At 46.2% G+C, this 21,007-nt stretch overlaps 1 protein-coding gene across 1 annotated transcript in view; it reads right to left on the reverse strand.

The window, feature by feature from the left end:
• Positions 1-21,007, reverse strand: part of LOC144799521 (uncharacterized) — a 118,850-nt gene that overhangs the window by 82,123 nt on the left and 15,720 nt on the right. The window contains exon 2 of the mRNA XM_078670883.1: positions 3,162-3,385. Within this exon, the coding sequence (XP_078527009.1) occupies positions 3,162-3,376 (215 nt within the window). The 5' untranslated portion in view covers positions 3,377-3,385. The remainder of the gene's footprint in view (positions 1-3,161; positions 3,386-21,007) is intronic.

Consider the following 21,007-nt stretch of genomic DNA (forward strand, 5'->3'; position numbering starts at 1 on the left):
AGACACGCTGACTATAGGTCTTTGGCGAGAGCGAGCTTCGCTCGCTTCACCGAGACCTAAAAAGTGATGGGACCCGGGTGAAGGGGTGAGATGACCAAGGTTAGGGATAGACTGTTCCTATGAGTAACAGGGTCAGTTGTGATTTGCATTAGGTGAGCCTCTATCTAGAGTGGCACTGTGGGCGAAAAACAATGTGTTGGTGTTAGGGTATGCGAAATTTGCGTAAATTGCTGTAGTGTAATTAGGCACAATTACTGCTAATTACATATAATTATGTAAAATGTGACGCCGTCATTTCATACTATATTTTTGTATGAAATGCATCCTGGCATCATTTTTTATCGTGACGATGTAGTTAAGCAAGTGCACAACCAACAACAGCCACTCGTGTTCTGTTGTTTCTGTGCGTTCACGGTACATTTTTACATCATATTGCAACATTCATGGTACATTTTTACAGCGAATGGCACATAATTACGCTAATGGGCCAAATAGCATAATTTGGGGAATTTATGCATAACAAGCATAATGCGAACTTCCCAAAATTACATGAATTGTGCTGGTGTCATTTAAAATTTGCCCAGGCCTAGTTATATGCTACCCCGAGCAATTACCAGTGCTTAGACAATGCCAAGCATTTGTGACGTCACCTTTTGGGTGTCTGACTGACAGCCTAGAAACCTGCGAATGGCGCAGCTTTCCAAGCCTACTACTTCCAATGTTTGAATATCCCTAATAGCAGTACATTTGCATATAAGCAAGGACTAGGTCTATGGGTGCAGATTTACTACTTTTTTGGGGAGTAAAAACAAAAAACAAGCATTTGCAATGCAATAGGTCCCGCATTAGGAAAGTGTGAGCTATTGGTATTGTAAATGACAATTTTTTTTAATATGTGTTGGCTTTGAAAATATATAAATTAATAGCATTGTTATTCACAAAGCCAATAGCTTACACTTTCCTAATGCGAGTCTATTGGCTACGGCAATGCTTATTGGTGGCAAGCAAGGACAGTGCTGTTGTGGTGTTGAGTGATGATATGGTTGGGCTGAGTGATGTGGTGGTGTCCCAGAGTAATGTGGTGGTGCCCCTGAGTGATGTGGTGGTGTCCCCGAGTCATGTGGTGGTGTCCCCGAGTCATGTGGTGGTGTACCCGAGTCATGTGGTGGTGTACCCGAGTCATGTGGTGGTGTCCCCGAGTCATGTGGTGGTGTCCCCGAGTCATGTGGTGGTGTCCCAGAGTCATGTGGTGGTGTCCCCGAGTCATGTGGAGGTGTCCCCGAGTCAAGTGATGGTGTCCCCAAGTGATGTGGTGGTGTCCCCGAGTGATGTGGTGGTGTCCCCGAGTGATGTGGTGGTGTTCCTGAGTCATGTGGTGGTGTCCCTGAGTCATGTGGTGGTGCCCGTGAGTGGTGCCCCTGAGTGATGTGGTGGTGCCCCTGAGTGATGTGGTGGTGTCCCTGAGTGATGTGGTGGTGTCCCTGAGTGATGTGGTGCTGCAGCACAGAGACTGAAGCGAAGAACACGCAGGGTTGAGTGCTACAAAGCGCGTTCAATTTATCAAAGCACAGAAGGATGGAGCCGGGAAAAAGCAAGGGGAAACAGGAAAACACAGGGAGAGTGTATAATGATAGAGGCAGCGAGGGCTGGGGCTTGGACAGCAATCAAGTACGGGGTCGAGAAGGCACTGAATGGGAGAACACGGAAAATACTCAGGGCCAAGGAAGGAAGATGCAAGCACACGGGAGAGCAAGCGGAGACCAGAGGGCAAGGAGTAGCAAGCAAAACAAGCTCTCGGCATTGCTGTGGCGGGGGCGGGGGAGCGGGAGCGCATTCCTTTGCAGTCTGATGCGGGGGAGCGGCAGCCTTTGAAGTCTGATTGGGGGGGAGCGGCAGCCTTTGAAGTCCGATGCGAGGCACAGACAAATGGTGGTGTGTGACGCGGCTGGCGCTGTGCACGCGCATAGATCACATGAACTGTGTCTAATCCGCTGTTCTGGTAGACTGTTCTTTTCCCCTTACTATAATCTCACCGGAGCAATGCGCAAGCGCATTGGCTCAGGCGAGACCTAAAAACACATACCAAATAATGAGCCGCAAATTGATTTATTTGGGGGGTGTCACAACCTAAACACCCCCCTCACCCCTTGAAGCTACATCCTTGGCAAGATTGGCTGTCAGGATCCAGACCTAAAAGCGATTCGCTATTAGATTAAAAAGATTGCACTGTAATAGGCAAAGTTTGGACTTGTTTTTCCCTTATAATATTCTTTGATGTTGGGAGAACTTGCCCAATGCACTAGAAAGGACCGGACTCGCTTACTGGTTCTGCGCTACATGGGCTGGTTCAAACATTTTCCAGGGCTGGCTTAGGGTCCCAGACTGGCCTTGGTGGGAGACTTGTTAGTTCACACTCCTGTCTTGCATTCATCATCCACTATTACTTCTTTGAACTTGGAGGTATAAGTTAACCCTGGGCGAAGCACTATGCTACGCTCGCGTAGTTTGCGAAGTTTGAGCAACTTCACACTACGCGAGCTGCACGTAGCACAGTGCAAACACGCGTAGCGCAGCGGTCATTTTTTGCTTGCTCGCGGTCCTCAAAATCATGTTGGCGACCGCGAGCAAGCAAAATGACATCCCGGCGAGACTTTTTCCTCGTTCGCGATCAGATACATCAAGTTGCCGATCGCAAGCGTGGAAAATAAACCTAGCAGTGAGATTCTCAACGCAGGAAGGTCAGGTTTCTCACTGCGAGTGGTCGCGCATGCTCACGACCGCTCGCGATGAGAAAGTACCAGCCCGCGTTGAGAAAGCTGCCGCTCGAGTAAAAATCTACTCGAGCGGCAGAAAACTACAGCTCGTACTGTGCAAGATGCCGTTTTCAATGATTGCACAGTGCCGGATGCTTGTCCTTACTGTGCAATCATTGAAAACGCATCTTGCACAGTGCGAACATGCTGCTACGCAGCTCGCGTAGTGCTACATTAAGTTCGCGTAGTGCGAAATGCACTTCACGTAGCGCTACTTTGCGAACTACACCCACCCCTAGTATAAGTCACTTTGGGAATAAACACCTGGAGCTGAAACCACATGTGCAGTGTTGACAGTATAACTGTTCTCTTCAATGTTATGGCAGTCGCAGGTAGAGAGCCACTTACTTCAAGTCTCTGTACATACTGGAGTGGATGGGCAAGGCATCGTCACTGGTGCCAGTCTTCTCATTGTAAACCCAGGTGCCACCAACCCGGTCTGATGACTCAAAAACCACTGGGGCAGCAAAGACATCGGGCTGAGCCAGAATATGTCGCGCGGCACACAGTCCAGCTGCTCCTGCGCCGATCACCGCCACCTGCACTTTCCTGTTTCCCATCATCAGAGTTGCCTGCAAGAGAAATGATAAACAAAAAGAGTCATTCACAAGGTAGATGCGATCCCCACTGCAGAAACACAATCATCCCAATGCAATTTACAAGGCCAGCTGGTCTTTCAAAGCAATCAACCTTCTATAAAACAAAATCGTCTCCAACTTCCATCTAAAGATCAGAACTCTCTACAGCAACTTCGATGAGCAGAACCTAAACACTGACCCTACACCTCCAATCGACAATGCACCCCAGCCTACCATCACCACCTGGAACCCTGTAACCACAGAAGACACTGCCAAGACCATGAGAAGCATGCACTCAGGAGCACCCACTGACCCCTGCCTGCCCCACATCTTCCACAGAGCAACCTCCACCATCGCACCCGAACTACGACGTACCATCAACTGCTCCCTCAAAAAGGGCTCTTTCCCCGACTACTGGAAACACGCAATAGTCAAGCCCCTCCTCAAGAAGCCCACTGCAGATCCGACGGACCTCAAGAAGGTCCCTAATACCTCAACAAAAGAATCTCCTTCTATGCAACCAACAGAAGCCTCCAATCCGCCAATCTTGTCCAAGCCGAAATCCCTTCATAGAAGCCAACTCGATCCTTGATTCTTCCCATTCCGGATTCCACAGCAACCACAGCACCGAGAGCGCCCTCCTAGCCATCATGGATGACATCCGCACCCTCCTAGACCAGTGCCACACTGCAGCCCTCATCCTACTAGACCTCTCAGCAGCCTTCAACACAGTCTCCCACCGCACACTAACTGCCAGCCTCCACGTTGCCGGCATCCAGGGAACTGCCCGTGGCTAGATTTGCTTCTTCCTTACTGGCTGAACCTAAAGAATTAGACTCCCACCTTCCTCTCCGAACCCACAGAGATCAGCTACGGAGTACCCCAAGGATCCTCACTCAGCCCCACGCTCTTCAATGTCTACATGACCCTCTCGCCACCATCATCAGAAAACACGGACTCAACATAGTATCCTATGCCGACAACACCCAGCTCATCCTCTCCTTCACCAATGAACCGGACATCACCAGACACAGCTTTCAGGAAGGTATGAAAACGTTGCAACCTGGATGAGCAACAGCTGCCTAAAGCTCAACTCAGAGAAAATGGAAGTCCTCGACCTCGGATCCACCCCCTCAGTATGAGACAACACCTGGTGGCCCACCACCCACGGCGAACCTCCCACACCCATAGACCACGCTCGCAACCTCGGCAACATACTCGACTCCTCCCTCACCATGAACGTATGATCAAAGTTGTATCCTCCACTTGCTTCAACACCCTCCGCAAGACCTTTAAATGGATCCCCCCCGAATCCAGGAGGATCGTCACCCACACACTCATAACCAGCAGACTGGACTACAGGAACGCCCTCTATTCCGGAATAAACAAATCTCCAATCCTCAAACTCCAGACCGTCCAGAACACCGCAGCCAGACTTGTCCTCAGCATCCCACAACAACATCACATCACCCAACACATACGAGAACTCCACTGGCTCCCCGTCGAAAAGAGAGTAGCCTTCATGCTCCTCACTCACACCTACAAATATCTCCACATCAGTCCCCCATACCTCAACAAAAGAATCTCCTTCTATGCACCCAACAGAAGCCTACAATCCACCAATCTCGTCCAAGCCGAAATCCCACGCATCCGCAGACCCAGAGCGGGGGGGCTATCCTTATCCTACATCGCAGCCAAGACCTGGAACAAACTCCCACTCAGCATCAGACAAACACCTACACTGCAAGCTTTCCGGAAGAGCCTCAAGACCTGGCTCTTCGGATGAGACTAAGCTGTGCGAACCCCCACCTCCCCCAGGGCCTTGAGACCCTCGCAGGTGAGTGGTGCGCTTCACAAATCCCCGATTGATTGATGCAAAGGCTGGCTTGTCACAAGGTGTCACAACACCACCAGCGTCTGTTATTCTGTGCACTGGCAGACCTATGGGGGCCTTTACAGCACTATTCTGTCTCCACTTGAGTCAGAGCAACAACTTTTTGTTTTAGAACAGAGCTGAAGATACTATTATTCAAAGGGCGACGGTATCCAGGGCCACAGGAATTATGTGGCAAAGGAGGACCAATTAAGAAAAGACAAATTACGTGGCATAATGTGACACACTTTCTGTTATTATTAATGAATTATTTTGTCATTTTTACACCTGGTAACAGTGTCTGGGAAAATAGTTCACTTTATTAGTACTAATTTAACACCTAAATACAGCAATAAACAACTGAAAGATGACCAGTCAGCGTTTGCAAAAAGCCTTCTAGTGTACAGGAACCCAAATCGTCACATTTTTTGTAACTTTTGATCCGCTTGAGCTAGAAACATTTTTTGTTTTGTTAAATCAGTAGATTATGCAGCATATGGTGGATTATGTGGCAAATGTGGAAAATCCATAATTATACGAAAATCGCTGCATCCGCAGCATCACATAATTCCATTGGCCCTTACTATATCACAATTCACACATGCTCGCAGAACGCTGCAAACCCTCCTATCACTTGCTGACTACCTGTACAGTGCTCTAATACATACGTACATACAGGTAGAGGAGGGCAAAACAACGAATTCATAGAAAGAGCCAAGCCAGAGACTTGCCAAAAGTCCAATTTGGTACAATGAGCCAAAACATGAGCTGAACATTCAAATATGTTGGTATATAAACCACACAACAAATGTAACCTGTGATAAAAACTCATTAAAATACAATAAAAAAATGTTGTTAACTTTTGAAAGTCTTTAATTTTATTACATTTGGATACAGCACTGCATAGAGTGACATGAATTAAATGTAACATTCTGAGCTTGAAATTAGAAAAACTTATGAATTCTTCCTTCTTTAATGCACAAAGCCGTTGCTATGAGAGAATCAACAAATGAATCATTTTGTCGTGTGCAGTGTGTGAATGGCCAATATTGTTATTTTTATTTATTCTGAATATTTATGGACTAACAACAATTTACTAGAAGTATATCCGGGCATTTGAAATCTCTGGTTGGATGGAAAACATGAAGAGACAGTAGGAACAAGCTACATAGAGAAAAGCCAGGTTTTAATCTTTGTGCTAAGCAAAATCATTCTCCACTGGACGCACTTCCAGGGGATGAGCATTTCAATGTTTGGAAGAAGCAGGACAGAAGCCTGGAGGCTTAGGAGACAAAGAATGGAATCTGAGAAACATTACATATATTGGGAAACAATATAACCTATTAAAACAGTATAACCTATACAAATATGTATTAAACCATTATAATCTATTACACCATGCAAATCACTCAAATCTGTCCTCCATCTAGGAGCTAGATGCTGCTTAGAATTTCTCTGTCTCAAGAAAATACTACCCATCATCTCACTCTTTGCTGAAGAACAGACCCATTGATCCTTACTCGCAGCGCTAATCTCTGCACGAGAGGCATTGTGAGAAGAAGTGGAGCGTCTTTCCCACAAAAAGGACACAAATGCAGTCTGGATTGTTTTATTTTTATAAATCCAAACAGCATTTGTTTCCTTTTTAGGGCACCATTATATGCCCCACCAAGAATACAATCTTATTTGGATATTGTCTTCGGCTAAAAAGAAATCCAACAAGTATCTAGGACCTTGCGTGGGAAAACACTCTCACACCCTTCTGTGCACCAGCAGGGAGCCAGACCCTATTTGGATCCAGTAAGCAGCATGGCCCTCTCTGGGACATATACACCCACATGTGCTCCAGAAAGGATCCAGATGCGGTTTGGAAAAAATCCAAGAAGTGGCTGACTCTTTTCTGGGGCACAGACACATTAGTATGTGCCCCAGCTGGGAGCTAGACTGTTTGGATTTTTGTTACACCAAAGAAAAATCCAAACAGCATGTGGCTCATTGCTAGGGTGCAGACACACAACTAACAAAACATCCCAACAACAATTGGTTCTCCTTGCTAGGGAAGAGACATACAGTGCCTTCCTCCCACAACCAAACGCGAGAGGAAGAAGATATGTGTCTGAGCCCCGGCGCGTGGCAAGATGCTACCTGGGTGCTTTCTTAGCATGAGAACCAGATATTTTCTGTTCCTGTGCTTTATAACTATTTGCAAGTTGCAGCAGGTATGAAAATCCTACAAGAAAGCAATAGATAATTGAAAGGTTGATAAAGCTCATAATCCAGGAGTGGTCCTTTTAAGGTCTTACCTAGGCACACTTACGCTGTCTCTTTGAGACATGCTATATTCTGAATATGGACTTTAAGCTTCACCCATTTTCCGTCCATGTATTTTATTGCCTCCTTTAACTGTCTTTTGGAAATGGTTTTGTTTCATTGGTTAATTTATTTAGAAGTCCCTCCTCAGGACCTCAATTTCTCCTGTTGTAATCTCCCATAAGAATTGCCCCTGTTACGTGTTATTACTCAATATTATTTATTTAAAGTTTGTGAGCACTATTTTCTTAATGACTTTCTCCTAGCTGATGTTGTAGGCACAACATGCTCTCCCACTTCTGCAAACCAGAGTCACCGGGTTTTCCTGGCTCAGTGCGATGCCCAATCATGGATGCTGCACTTTATCTTTTAAAGATGCTCCCTCCCCACGGCCAGTCGCCTCACTTCATGCTTCGTCAGACTTTTTTTTATTTATTAGTCGATTTTGCTTTAATTGTGCCTACCCCTCACCCCTCTCATAACACTGCTAATCTGACCCCCAACACCCCTCGAAGATCGCTGCTTTTTGGGTTTCGCCTGCCGAAGGCTGCGCTCTGCGCAGCTCTTCAGCGCAGGTGAAATCCTATGTCGACACTAAGCACTTCGGGAACGTCCCCCGGCTCTCATTGGCTAGCTCCATAAATGGAGGCTAGCCATTGAGTGCCGGATCTGTCCGTCAAGGCCGGACCAGATTCGGGGGCGTTCCCGAGATTTTTTCCCAGGGCGGAGTTACGTTTTTTCCCGTTCCCTCCCCTTTCACTGAAAGTGAAGTCAGATGCGCTGTCCATTCCCGCCCCCTCCGTGTGCCTCCCCGCCCCTCCCTCGCTGTCCTGTGCACGTTTCCCGCCGTCCGTGTCCTCTCCCGCCCCCTCCCGCCGTCCGTGTCCTCTCCCGCCCCCCTCCCGCCGTTCGTGTCCTCTCCCGCCCCCCTCCCGCCGTTCGTGTCTTCTCCCGCCCTCCTCCCGCCGTCCGTGTCCTCCCCCGCCCCCTGTGTCTTCGTAGGTGCTTGTTCAGAAAGCGAGTGAGGGCGTGATTACTCACAGCTGCTTCTGTTCCTGGCCAAGGTGCGCCCAGAGACCGATCCTCCTCCTCGAGGCATAGCCCGGGCTCCTCCAGCTAAACAAAACAGCAGCTGCTGGCTCTCAAGAGCCGGGAGAATCGCTGTTTTAGCAAACACGCGTGCGCACTGCCCGGCCCGGGACTTGTTGACCAGCCCCGAGTTGTTGAATACCTCGAATAGCTATCATATTTGCAGTTGCTGCTGCTCCAATTCAGCGGGGCTCCGCTTTTTTCCCTGCTGTGCTGTAAACGAAGAGGCTAGCTTTTGTCACCCCTAGTTGTCTCTCAGAGCTACCCAAATTGCCAAGACCCCAAGCCCACGCTGCCCCCACCCCTCCCCGCCCTAGGAGCTCACGAATCTGGTCCGGCCGGGCCGTGCTTGCTGCTGTCCTGCCTTCCTCCCGCCGTCCCCCCCTGTCCTCTCCCGCCCCCCTCCCGCCGTTCGTGTACTCTCCCGCCCCCCTCGTCTTCTCCCGCCCCCTTCCCGCCGTTCGTGTACTCTCCCGCCCCCCTCGTCTTCTCCCGCCCCCCTCCCGCCGTTCGTGTACTCTCCCGCCCCCCTCGTCCTCTCCCGCCCCCCTCCCGCCGTTCGTGTACTCTCCCGCCCCCCTCGTCCTCTCCCGTCCCCCTCCCGTCTTTGTTGTCAGGGGCGCTAGAGTCCAAAGAATGCTGTCAAGGTTCAAGCACATAAGGTGAGTGCCGTTTTATTTTTCTTGCGCCGTTCCCGCTCCCGCTGTCCGTTTGCGCCCCCCCCGTCCGTGTACCGCCAGCGCTATGCTGCAACTTCCCACGCCACTGCCCTCTGGCCACCGCAAACATGTTTCCGACGGTATGTCTGCGAACCACGGAGTCATGGGGGGGCACTGAATGTGAATGAGTTAGCTGGCTCATAAATGGTGTACGGGGTGTTGGTCATGAGGTGAATCGATATGTATTGGTCATTTGTATAGAATGAGGTTGTGGTTGCAACCAGTGGCATTCCTAACTTTATCAACGTTTTTCAGCTCCTTAGAGCTCACGTGCTGTGGAGTAGCAACTAATGAAGAGGTCCAATTGGACAATCCGAATTCTCCAGAACCGCTCCTACAGCGAGCAGTGCTCCAAGCCAACCTTCAGCACTACTTTGCATTATTAAGTCAAGTTCGGGTGTTCAATGTGTTGTGTGACTAGCTGTGTGTCGGTGTGCTGTTTCCCGCGGTGGAGCTGGTCACATCCGCTTACACCGCAGGACTGCACTTGGGGTGTTCGCCTCATGACTCATAGTAAACCTGTTGAACAAAGCCCGCACGAGCCAACACGAGGCTGGTCCGGTGCTTGGCCTTCCGCTGGTTGTCTCTCCTCCGTCTTTGGTGGGAGATCTCGCCTGCAAAGTGGGACTGGTTACTCAGTAGGAAGAAGGTATTTTGGTTTGTCGCTTTGAGAAACATCAGGCTTATTTTTACAAGCATCCAGGCAGAGGAGTTTTTTTTCCACAGATGAGGCCACCTGGGACTCTCCCAGGCAGGCAGCACTCCCACCAGTTGCTATTATCTTTAGGTTTGTCATGACAGCAGCTATCTGAAGACCGATGTTTACCAATTCTTTAATACATACATACACACATAGTGCCGGTGTTTGCTCTGCCCTGAACAGTATTTCTCTCACCCCATGTTATTTTCTTATTTGTATAGTATTCAGCCTGCTATGGAATGATTGCATTGCAGCGCATGAAGGAATATTTTATATCTCAAAAGAACTCTGAAATCATGGGACATTAAAGTACATATTCCGTAGATGCATCGTATATAAAAATCAGTTAGTTCGTTTTTTCCTGTGCATCAGGCGCTCTTAATGTTTTAGCCGGCACTCAAAATGCAAACCAAACATTCTGGCTTTGCCAAGGCTTCTTTTGTCTTTGTCAACATGTGCGCCGCCCTCTTGCCCGATAGTTCGTGACCGCTCGGGGGTCCTCTCCCTGTGAATCCGTCACTGCTGTGTCAGCGCCCAGGCGTGGGGTGATGCTGTTGCCAGGATACCTTTAAATCCAGGGCTGGTAAATCTGTGCAGCCTTCTCGACAGTGGTATTGATTAGAGGGTTTGAACTGTGACCTTTCTCCTCATTGACTGCACCATGACCACCTCTGCACAAGTCATTCAGCAGGAACTTGAGGCGCAAGAATGAGCATGGTTAAACCTGAATATGGGATAAATGTCATTATGGGTGCATGGTGTACAATTAAAAATATGGAATATGGTCTCTTTTTTAAAACCGCTCATTTGTGGTATGATAACTGAGGTGAAATAGTCTTGCAAAACAGGGTTCCCTTGATGCTTTGTTGAGATGCTTGATAAACGTACGTTGTCGTCTTAGACACACCGGGGCTCCAGGGTGTGTGTGTATGTGACTGCTCCAGAGTGTGTGTGTATGTGACTGCGTGTGTGTGTGCGTGTGTGCGTGCGTGTGCGTGTGCGTGTGCGTGTGTGTGTGTGTGTGTGTGTGTGTGTGTGTGTCTGCTCCAGTATGTGTATGTCACTGCTCCAGTGTGTGTGTGTGTGTGTGACTGCTCCAGGGTGTGTGCGTGCGTGTGTGACTGCTCCAGGGTGTGTGTGTGCGCGCGCGTGTGTGTGTGTGTGTGTGACTGCTCCAGGGTGTGTGTGTGTGTGTGTGTGACTGCTCCAGGGTGTGTGTGTGTGTGTGTGCTAACAAAGCATGAATAAAAAACATTGCCATTTACAATGCCAGTAGCTCCAACTCCAACAAATGTGAGACCTATTGCAATGTAAACAACAATGCCATTTATTTAGAAGTAAAAAAAAAAAAGAAATGTCATGAGCAATGCCAATAGCTCTAACTTTTCCAAAGGCGAAACCATTGCATTGTAAATGCTTGTTTAAATTGTTTGATCAAAATTAAAGCTTCAGTGGTTCCCAATGTGTGCGCCGCGGCACCCCGGTGCGCTGTGACAAGTAGCCAGTGGTGCTGTCCACCAAGCACACTGTTTGGGAACCAACACATACTCTTCGAATAGTGGCATTGGGATTCCCATGCACGATTCTCTTGCATTGTTATGACGAAGAAAGTGCGCCTGTAGGTGAAAACATCATAACTGACTTGCACACAAAAAAGTTTTCTTTGAGGTGGATAGGATACCTCGGATGTGCAAAGGATTACCTCACAGAGAATCACAGTGTACTTTAGGAACTGACACTTTTTGTGCAAAAATGTGAGGTCTAGGAAAAAAATTATTTTTGCTTTTTTGTAATTTTGAATGTGTTTTATATGTATGGTGTATATATTTTTGTTGGATTTTGTTGATCAAAGTGGTCAGAAAAAAATGACTATTGGTCTTCACCAGATATGAATTAAGAAATAAATTGTGGTTTCGACCTGGAATGAATAATGAATGTGACTTATTGAAATACATATGAATCTGATGGGACATGGAACCAGTGTATAGGAGTAAATAATTGTACCCTATCTTGATTATTTGGGACATTTGTTCCTCCACATCATTTTGTTTTTTGAACATAGGTGAAAACAACAGCAACGGCTCCAGTTCTAACACTAAAATACACAGGCAGAGTGGCGGGTTGGTTACACCTGCACATAAACAATGAGGGTGAAGGAAAATGAATGCAAATTTAAACCAACGACAAACACTAAACAGCACTTACAAAACGCCAGTGTCTGCAGTGCGTCAACCTCCGGCAGGGTTGGCTGCAGATACGGAGTGACCCCCTTGGACGTCACTCGTCGCACTCTGCATTTTTTTGGTATTTTTTGTATTATTTTTGCATTACTTTTTGTAACTTTCTCTCCTTGAAGTCGCATCACTCCTCCCCAGGGCGAGAGCACAGCCTGGGCTTCTGCGGGGAGATAGAGGAACTTCCAGCTCAATAAGACATGCAGCCTTCTGGGCACACCTCTCCATAGTACGGTCCAGGAAGGGGTCTCCCCTCGCAGCTGTTTGTGGCAGTCCGGCTGGATGCTCCCATGGAGTGAGGAAGGGGCGCACCTTCTGGCACTCTGGGCATGCTCCTTGTTCTTTGTTTCAACCAGAAACAAGCCTGCTTCCTTTCTGCCGCTGTCTCTCAATTTATTTCAATTTAAAAAGGGTGTATTTGCATGTGCAAAATATATGGATGGCAGGATTCGCAGGAACGCTAAGGAGATTCCAAAAGTATTGTCTCGGTTTTGCACAAGTCCGTCACTGTAGGACCCTGTCACTTGCTGAAATGCAGTGCTGTGAAATAAATACCACCAGCATAAACAGGTGGCCCATAACATACATACATTGGGAAACGGTCACTACAACGCGGCCGTTTCCACGCAAACCTTTACCACGCATGCATTACAACGCATGCGTGGTTACCACGAAAGCCTTTACCACGCATACCTTTACTACGAGATACGTAGTAAAGGCTTGTGTGGTAAAGGCTAAAAATAGAAAAAGGGTGCTTGGGGGGGGGGGGGGTCTCCCCCCCCGCCAAAAAAAAGCGTGGGAAAAAAGGGGGGTTCGAGGGGGGTCTCTCCCCCAAAGAAAACGCACCTGATGTGACGAAGCGGAGGCAATCGGCGTTGTTTGAGAGGAAACTAAAAGAAACTTCCGCTTCCTCTTTACGACGTACGACGTCGCCGACAACAAAGAAGATGAAGGAGAGGAGACGACGTGAAGAGGTAAGAGGAATTTTAGTTAAAAAAAAAAAAGATTAAGGGTTAAGGGCAGGGGTAATTATAAGGAGTGGGGCTGGGGGGTCACGTAAGGGTACAGGGCAGGGGTATAACCTTTATCAAGAGTATGCCCTTACCATGCCTACATTTACAACGAAAAATCGTTGTAATTCTATGCGTGGTAAAGGAATATTCATGGTAAAGGGTAAGCGTGGAAAAAGCATTCCGTTGTAAAGCATGCGTGATAAAGGCATGCGTTGCAACGGAATGCATTGTAACAACATACTACCATATACATTAGCTTGGCGACCTCCCGAAGGAGATGCAAAGGGGCTTGGACTTTGCAAGTTCTGCACAAACGCTGCAGAGTCCTAACTAAATCACGGTATTTTACACAGTATTTTCTGCCATTTCTATGTTTTCTTCTAGATTATATCAGATGTTATGCTTACTTTTATATACCCTTATTATAAAATAAGTGATCCCCCGCTGAAATACCTCAAACCCCCACCAATTCTGAGTATCAGTAAATACTATTCTCATATTTGGTCCAAAGTATAAAAAAGTTTGTTTCACTCCTAGCCCAAGTTCACAACTAAGAAAGATCTGGTCTAACTCTGCTGCCCAACTTCACCTATGCCGTTCTGTTTGTCTTGCCAGGCTGTGGACATTCGATATTTGCTAGCTGTCAGACAGTTCGTCACCCTTAGCAGGTATTCTTAAAAGGTGTAGCTCCTTTCAAGGCAGAGTTTCTCTGAGCAGTTGGGTCAGTCTGTATTCTGAATAGTGCACAAATTGATAGAGAGATTTTGTCTGAGACTAGATTAGCAGCTTTCTACTGGAGGATGATATATGCTTGGCACCTACTTCTGCAGCACCTTACACTTTTTATACATAAACGCTGCAGGTATGGGTTACGTTTGCACCAAAGCATGCGTCTCATGTGTGTGTTTTCTCCCATTACGAAAGGTTAAACAATGATTAATGCATAAATAAATCAGGTACATTTGCTACTCACTAAGCAGCGCCTCTAATAATTTTACTACTGTTAAAATTAGTTTATCAGTAATTAAAACGTATTACAAACATGCATCATACATGTGGTAAAACACCAATACAAATCTACTTAAATATAGACACTGTTAAGATCTATGAATAATTCACAATTGATACATATAAAATCCACATATAAATTACTCCATCACAGAGGAACATTAAGTTACCATCATAGGGAGTTCATTCATAATATTAAACAGGGACCCCAGCTGCTTTCTAGTCAAAGTTATTTGTATTCTATCCATATCATTTTAAAATTATACACACATCTTTTCGAGTTAGCAACGTGTGTACTTTGCCCAATTAGTTTATGTTAACATAGCCATAGCTTATAATATAGCACAGTGTGCATCTATTTTCCTTTAAATAATCACTCCACTTCAAACAAAAAACATAAGTAAAAAACATTGTCATTTACAACGCTAATAGCTCTAACTTAGGGAAATGCGAGCAGATTGCATTGCAAATGCTGGTTGTATATTGCTCAAGGATATCCACAAAACTATACAGTGAGGGCAAAAATGTGACTACATTTGGAAAAAATGGGTAACAAGGTTTTCATCTGTAAAGTTTTGCACAGATGGCAAATCAACATTAATAATATTCCATTATGTGTGTTAGACTCTTGCAAGAGTGAGCAACTGAGTGGTGGCTAACAATGTTTTTGTCACTCTGTACTGACCATGCACCAGTTGATAATAACATCTCTAATGAAGTCTAAAGAAGCTGAACCAATCTGAATTCTGGATTACCCATTAAAATTCTGAGGCAGCTTTTTTTTTTTTAAAAGTGTGTTTGATGACACCGATTTAAATTGGTAACCCCATATATAGGAATAGAATAGATATGTAGTATATTATACCAAATGACATACCATTCAACGTTCACAGACTTCTCTTAATATGATCTGTACCCCACTAGTGCCTATTGTCTGGGACAGGCAATGCCCAGGGAGGCAAAAGTGGAATGCACAAGAAAGAATCCTGGAATGAGGTCGATTTTTGGGATGTGGGTAGTGGTGGGGTTAGGTCTTGAGATCAAAAGGCACCCGGGGTAACCTAGCTGGTGTGGAGTGCGTCGAGGACATCACTTCTTCTTCCCCAGAAAGGCCTGCAAACATCATGCTTTGGTACTAAAAAATTGAATTTCTTCACATTACTGAGAAGGAAAGTTCTGGAATTTTCATGGCATGCGAAAAGTCCCACTACCCAGTCTTCCCACCCACACCATTACCGATAAAAACAGCAACTCGTGTGGGAGGGCAGCAATAAGCCAAAACCGTGTCCGTGTGAAGTCAGTGTACTGTTTAATGTGTTTTTCACACAGTGAAAGTCATGTTCTACTTCTGTCACATCAAAATAGGATTTCCCACACAAGCAGAGGTACTGTTTTTATCCAGAGAAGTGTAGGGGTGTTGGATTGTGAGGCTTTCAACGTTTTGCACAAATTCTGCAGTTCGGTCACATAATAGTAAAAAACAAAAACATCCATACCTTCACATTTGCAGTGGATTCTGGTTAATTCAAATTGTGATTCATACAAGCAACATCAACTCTGATTCCCAAGGAAACCTAATTTTTATAACTGTCTGGGTTTTGTTGGTTGCCAGGGGTGCACACGGTCCCTGGGCCTAAATACTACCTCATTAACAATATTCCCTGATGTCTAGTGTGTGAATCCCTGTTGAAACAATTGAACAGTCATGCATTTCTGCGGCTCCCACACTCATGCAGCCGGGGGGGAGGTAGGCAGGGACCACAGACAGGTGTGGGTCAAGGACTGGAAGGGATATCTGACTGCATGGGGAAGACAGAAGTGAAGTATCATGTCTTGGGAGACAATTGCTGAAAATCTCACAAATGTCCGGTTCAAATCGTTGAGGCAGCCAATCAGGGCAAAGCAGGTCTGGCACCCAGTGATAGAACCTTGGGATAAGCAAATGCTAAAAATATATATGGATGTGGCATGTTTCCATAGAGCCCAGGAGCTATACTTGCGACCAAAGACAGGTACCCTAAACCAGCATTTCACTTTCAGTGGCTTTTAAAATTTCCCAAATGGATTACAGTCAGTCAGTCAGTCAGTCAAATTACTTTATTCGGTTTATATTAAAAGCATAAAAGCATGCCAAAAACACATTGTGCCAAAAAGTTATAAAACCATGATTTACATTTAAAAATATTGGAAATATACAAATATTTAAATACACAAGACAGATAAAATAAAAACAAGCATTGGCAATAGGTCTCGCTTGTGGGACCTTATAAGTATTTAGTTTTGCAGCACAATATCCTTGTTGCGTAATCGGATATTGTGCTGCAAAACTAAATACTTATAAGGTCCCACAAGCGAGACCTATTGGCAATGCCAATGCTTGTTTCTGTAGCTGTAGCTTCCTCTTTGATACTATTGTGTAAATGTCAGTTGCATCATGACGAGATACCGAATTTTAGATAAAGAAGAGTAGAGAACAGGAATGCAACTAAAGTCTATTTCTGAACTTCTGAAAATCACCTTCTGACAGATGTACTGCTTGAAGCACATTTCAAGCTCATTTCAAAGCTGACAGAGACACCCCGACACAAAGTCAGTTATAAATATATGAAAGGTGCACATCAATAAACACCGACTTTTGGAGATGCGGGAGAGCTGTGTTGTCTTCTGTGTCTTGTTTGTGTCAGTGTCACAGACCATGTTTTTCATGCGACAGGCACGGTGGCTTTGCGGATTCACACTCTGACGCCATAAAAATGCCCTTGCAGCTGGCCTGGTTCAGGAGCCATTCCAATTAAGCCCGGTAGGGAATTTATATTACGTTGTCATAATGCGCAAGATTTCGGGAGTTGTGTTAATTGCATGCCATTCGCAGTGAACATTTAACGCAAACACAAGGAAGCAACAGTGCAAGAGCAGTGTGTTTTTTTGCAGTGCTATTTTTACAAGCAAGTTACGTTTATGGAGAGGAGGGGGCTGCAGATGTTGTTGTATTAGTATAATTGAAAGAAAAACCCGTCTGTAATTTAAATAAAACGTGAAAGAAATGCTCCCTGGTGGTTTTCCTCGTCAAATAAGTAGCAACATTTTAATGGGAACACTAGCGTCAGTAGGCAGCAAACCCGGACGACTCCGAAAATGTTTTAGTTGCAAGCAAATGGTGGGGGCCTGAAGGAGGAGGGGGTGCGAGGGATGAGGGAACACGGCCTGGGGGAAGCTGGCTGGGGAGGGGGAGGAGAAATGCAAGGAAGGCTGTGTGCGGCGTAATTAGGGGAGGAGAAGCCGAGAAGCCGCAGAGCGCACGCTGGGCGAAGCCCTTTGATGTGCTGTGCGGCAAATGGAGGGAGGCTGATGCGCGTTCATGTTTGAACACGTGGTTCACATGAACTGCATGAAAACGCCAGCAAAAAGCTGGTGGTTTCACGAGAATTTTCGCCACTTGAATTATCGCTCCGCTCGATGCGCATGCGCGCATCGATAGGTCGCGAGACCTAAAAACATATTGGGTGAATTACATAAAACCACAACCATAAGTTCAATTAATTCAGATTGATATGTTTGGACAGTTTAGACATGACTTATTTTCCTCGTGGTTCTTACAGCCGCAGTAAGGAAACTAGCAACATCAAACATTTCCCACACATTTGATAATAACTGCAATTAGAGGAGAGCTGGCTTAACTTGCAAAAAGCCTTTGTTAGCTAAAATTGGAAGGATAAAACGCTTCCGAATGCCAGTAAGGTGCTCGCAGAAGAAAATAAAATGCATAGTGTCCTGAACAGAAAAATCACCGCAAGAACAAACCTCCAAATCTTCCACCCTCTTCCAACCTGGTGACTCTGCAAGAAGAAAATTAAATTGATTCAATCTGAATCTAACCAGTAGGAATTGATGATTGGGGTTTGTGACACTCCGTTTAGCAACTGGGAACCCTGAACCAATATAAAAACAATAAATGCCTGGTATCCCTACACTCAGGAAACCAGAAGAACAAGGTTGAGGGCCAAGCCTTGGCAAGGATATTTTCAGTCCAAGGGATACCAAAGTATAGGCCATGTTTTCTGAAATAGAAGTTCACCCGGGCTATGGTGTCTATTAGCCATATACCAAGGTTCGGATACAGTACAGTATATTAGGGCTCAGTTCAATATAGTACCCTTTGAGTCATTCTCACCACAGTGCCAATCTCCATGTTCCCTGTCAGCAGCCGGCAGGGATCTGTAGCATGTATCTCTCTTCTCATAGACCCAGTGGATGTATGATCAGTCTGCGATCTGGGTGGCCATAGTACAATAAAGCAATGGGAGCGGCTGCCCAATGTCCTTGCAGACAAGCACTGGTAATGGACATTATTGGAGACTCAAGCAAGGAGTCAGACCCGCTTCGGAGTCTCACATTGAGGTGCAGCAGGTGGGCTGCCACAGAGACAGGGTTCACAGATGCATCAAGGCAAGTGCGAGTGCACTCTTCCAATGCTACAGAGGTATCTCCACGGGGCACAGTTCGTTGCTGCAGCTGCAGAGCCTGCCTGGTGCACAGTTCTTGCTTGTGGCAGCGTTTGCCCGGGTACAACTCGGGTCACGGCTGGAAAAGTCCAATTCATCACAACTCGGAAAGGCAATTTTGGAAAGACTACACCCCAAAGTCCTTAGGTCCTACAGGTAGCTCTTCATAGTTTTCCTTCTCCTGGCAGGACCTCACACCACCAAGGTCAAACAGCTTCTGGCACTCCCCCAGACAGTCACGACTCCTGTCTGCAGGGGTGGCAGGCTTCTTCTCCCTATCAGCAGGCAGACTGGCTTCTAGGTGCTCAGGTCACATCAATAGCTTTTCCAGCACGGTAAGACTACAGGCAATGTCGCCTCACCACTGGGAAGCTGGCGGTTAGGCAGTCACTAACTGAGTGGACATTAGTTTGCTGAGTGCACATCAGAGTACACCCTTCCATGGTCAAAGAAAACTGGGACTGGAATAAGTGGGTCAGCGGCTCAGACTGTTATACAGTCAAAGCGGACAGGACCAACTTGATGTGGTTCTTCTTTCAAGATTCTTTTAGACCGGTCAGCCTTAGGGTCTTCCCCCAAACTTTTTGCCTTCTCCTGTCCTGTTTTGCTGAATTCGTTTTTGTTTGCTTCAGGACTCTGTGCATATCACTACTGTTAACCAGTGCTAACGTGCTTGTGCTCACTCCCTAAAACTTGATACAATTGGCTTACACCTGATTAGCATATTTGGTTCACAAGTTAAGTGATATACCATATACCCAGGGCTAGTAAATTAAATGCTACTAGTGCGCCTGAAGCTTATTGTGCCACCCATTTAAGTAGACCCTCCAAACATATCCCATGCTGCCAATTTGACCTGGCAAAATAAACCCCTTGCCAGGCCTAAAACTCACGTTATAAGACATGTAAGTCACCCCTAAGGTAGGCCCTAACAGCCCATAGGCAGAGTGCATTGCATTTAAAAGGTTTGACTTTTGCTTTTATACTTTACATGACCCAGTGGGAAATTTCACAAATTTGTTTTTCGTATGTATGGCCGACCTCTCCCATAGGATAAATTGAGTTACCTTATTACATTTAATAAGTAATAACCTTTGTTTGGGAGCAGGGAGAAATATCATGTTTGGTGTTTGAGAATGTGAAATTTAAAATCCTCTTTAATGGTAAAGTCGGATTTTAAGTCACAATTCAGAAAATGCCTATTTTAGAAAGTTGCCATTTTCTGGTCCTAACCATTTGGAAACTGCAGCCTGTTTCGTGGGTCACATGAATAGGTGCAGTTAGAAACTGGGCTTTTCTTCCAAGAAGCCAAACAATAGAGGGGCTGAGTTTTAGCCATCTTAGCAGGATGAGTGGGGCGGAGCTGTGCACAGCCCCAATTCCAATTCAAAGACACTGATTCAGCTCACATACAAGAATTTCATACTAGCCTATTGTTACTACAGACAGCTTGGGACTCGGGCAGGGAGACAGGAAATTCAAGACATCTCTGTTGGGGGGTGGGGGGAGAGGGGTAATCTCTAGAAGTTTCTTCCATTTTTTTATTTATTTTTTGCAGAGTTTTATATAGCGCGAACTAGACCCGAACCGAATCAGGTATCAGAGCGCTTTACATTTTTTCCAGTTACGTTACATGAGGACACACTTTCATTTTTTAGGCACAGGGAGATTAAGTAATTTGCCCAGAATCACAGGAGGTTTTGGCGTCGTTACCGAGACTCAAACCCAGATCCCCAGGTCAGAGGTCGAGCGCCCTAGCCGTTAGGCTAGGTAGCTGGTACCGGATATAAAGTTAAGATCCTCAGACCCACTCTTTAGTTCATTCTGGAACTGCCGAAGGACTCTCAGAGGCCTGCCCTGCTGCGTGTGGCCTGCTGTGTACTTCAGAGCACTGCCTTGCTGCACAAAGAGGGCCGCTGTGCTCCTCAAGACCCACTTTTCTACTTCAACCCTAGACTTCTAGAGTGCCGCCACGTTCCTGCTTCAACCCAAGACTTCTAGAGTGCCTCTAAGGTCTGGTTGGCTGGCTTCCTAAACAGAGCCTCAAGGACAGAAAAGGCTCCTACCATCTTATACCTGGACCCAGCCTGAATGCATCCTGACCAATCCTGCCTCACCTCCCTCCCTCCAAATGGTGCCCTCCATTTCTGGACTTTTGGAGGTGGTGC

Source organism: Lissotriton helveticus, chromosome 12 (genome assembly GCF_964261635.1).
Source record: "Lissotriton helveticus chromosome 12, aLisHel1.1, whole genome shotgun sequence".
Classification (NCBI taxonomy): Eukaryota; Metazoa; Chordata; class Amphibia; order Caudata; family Salamandridae; genus Lissotriton; species Lissotriton helveticus.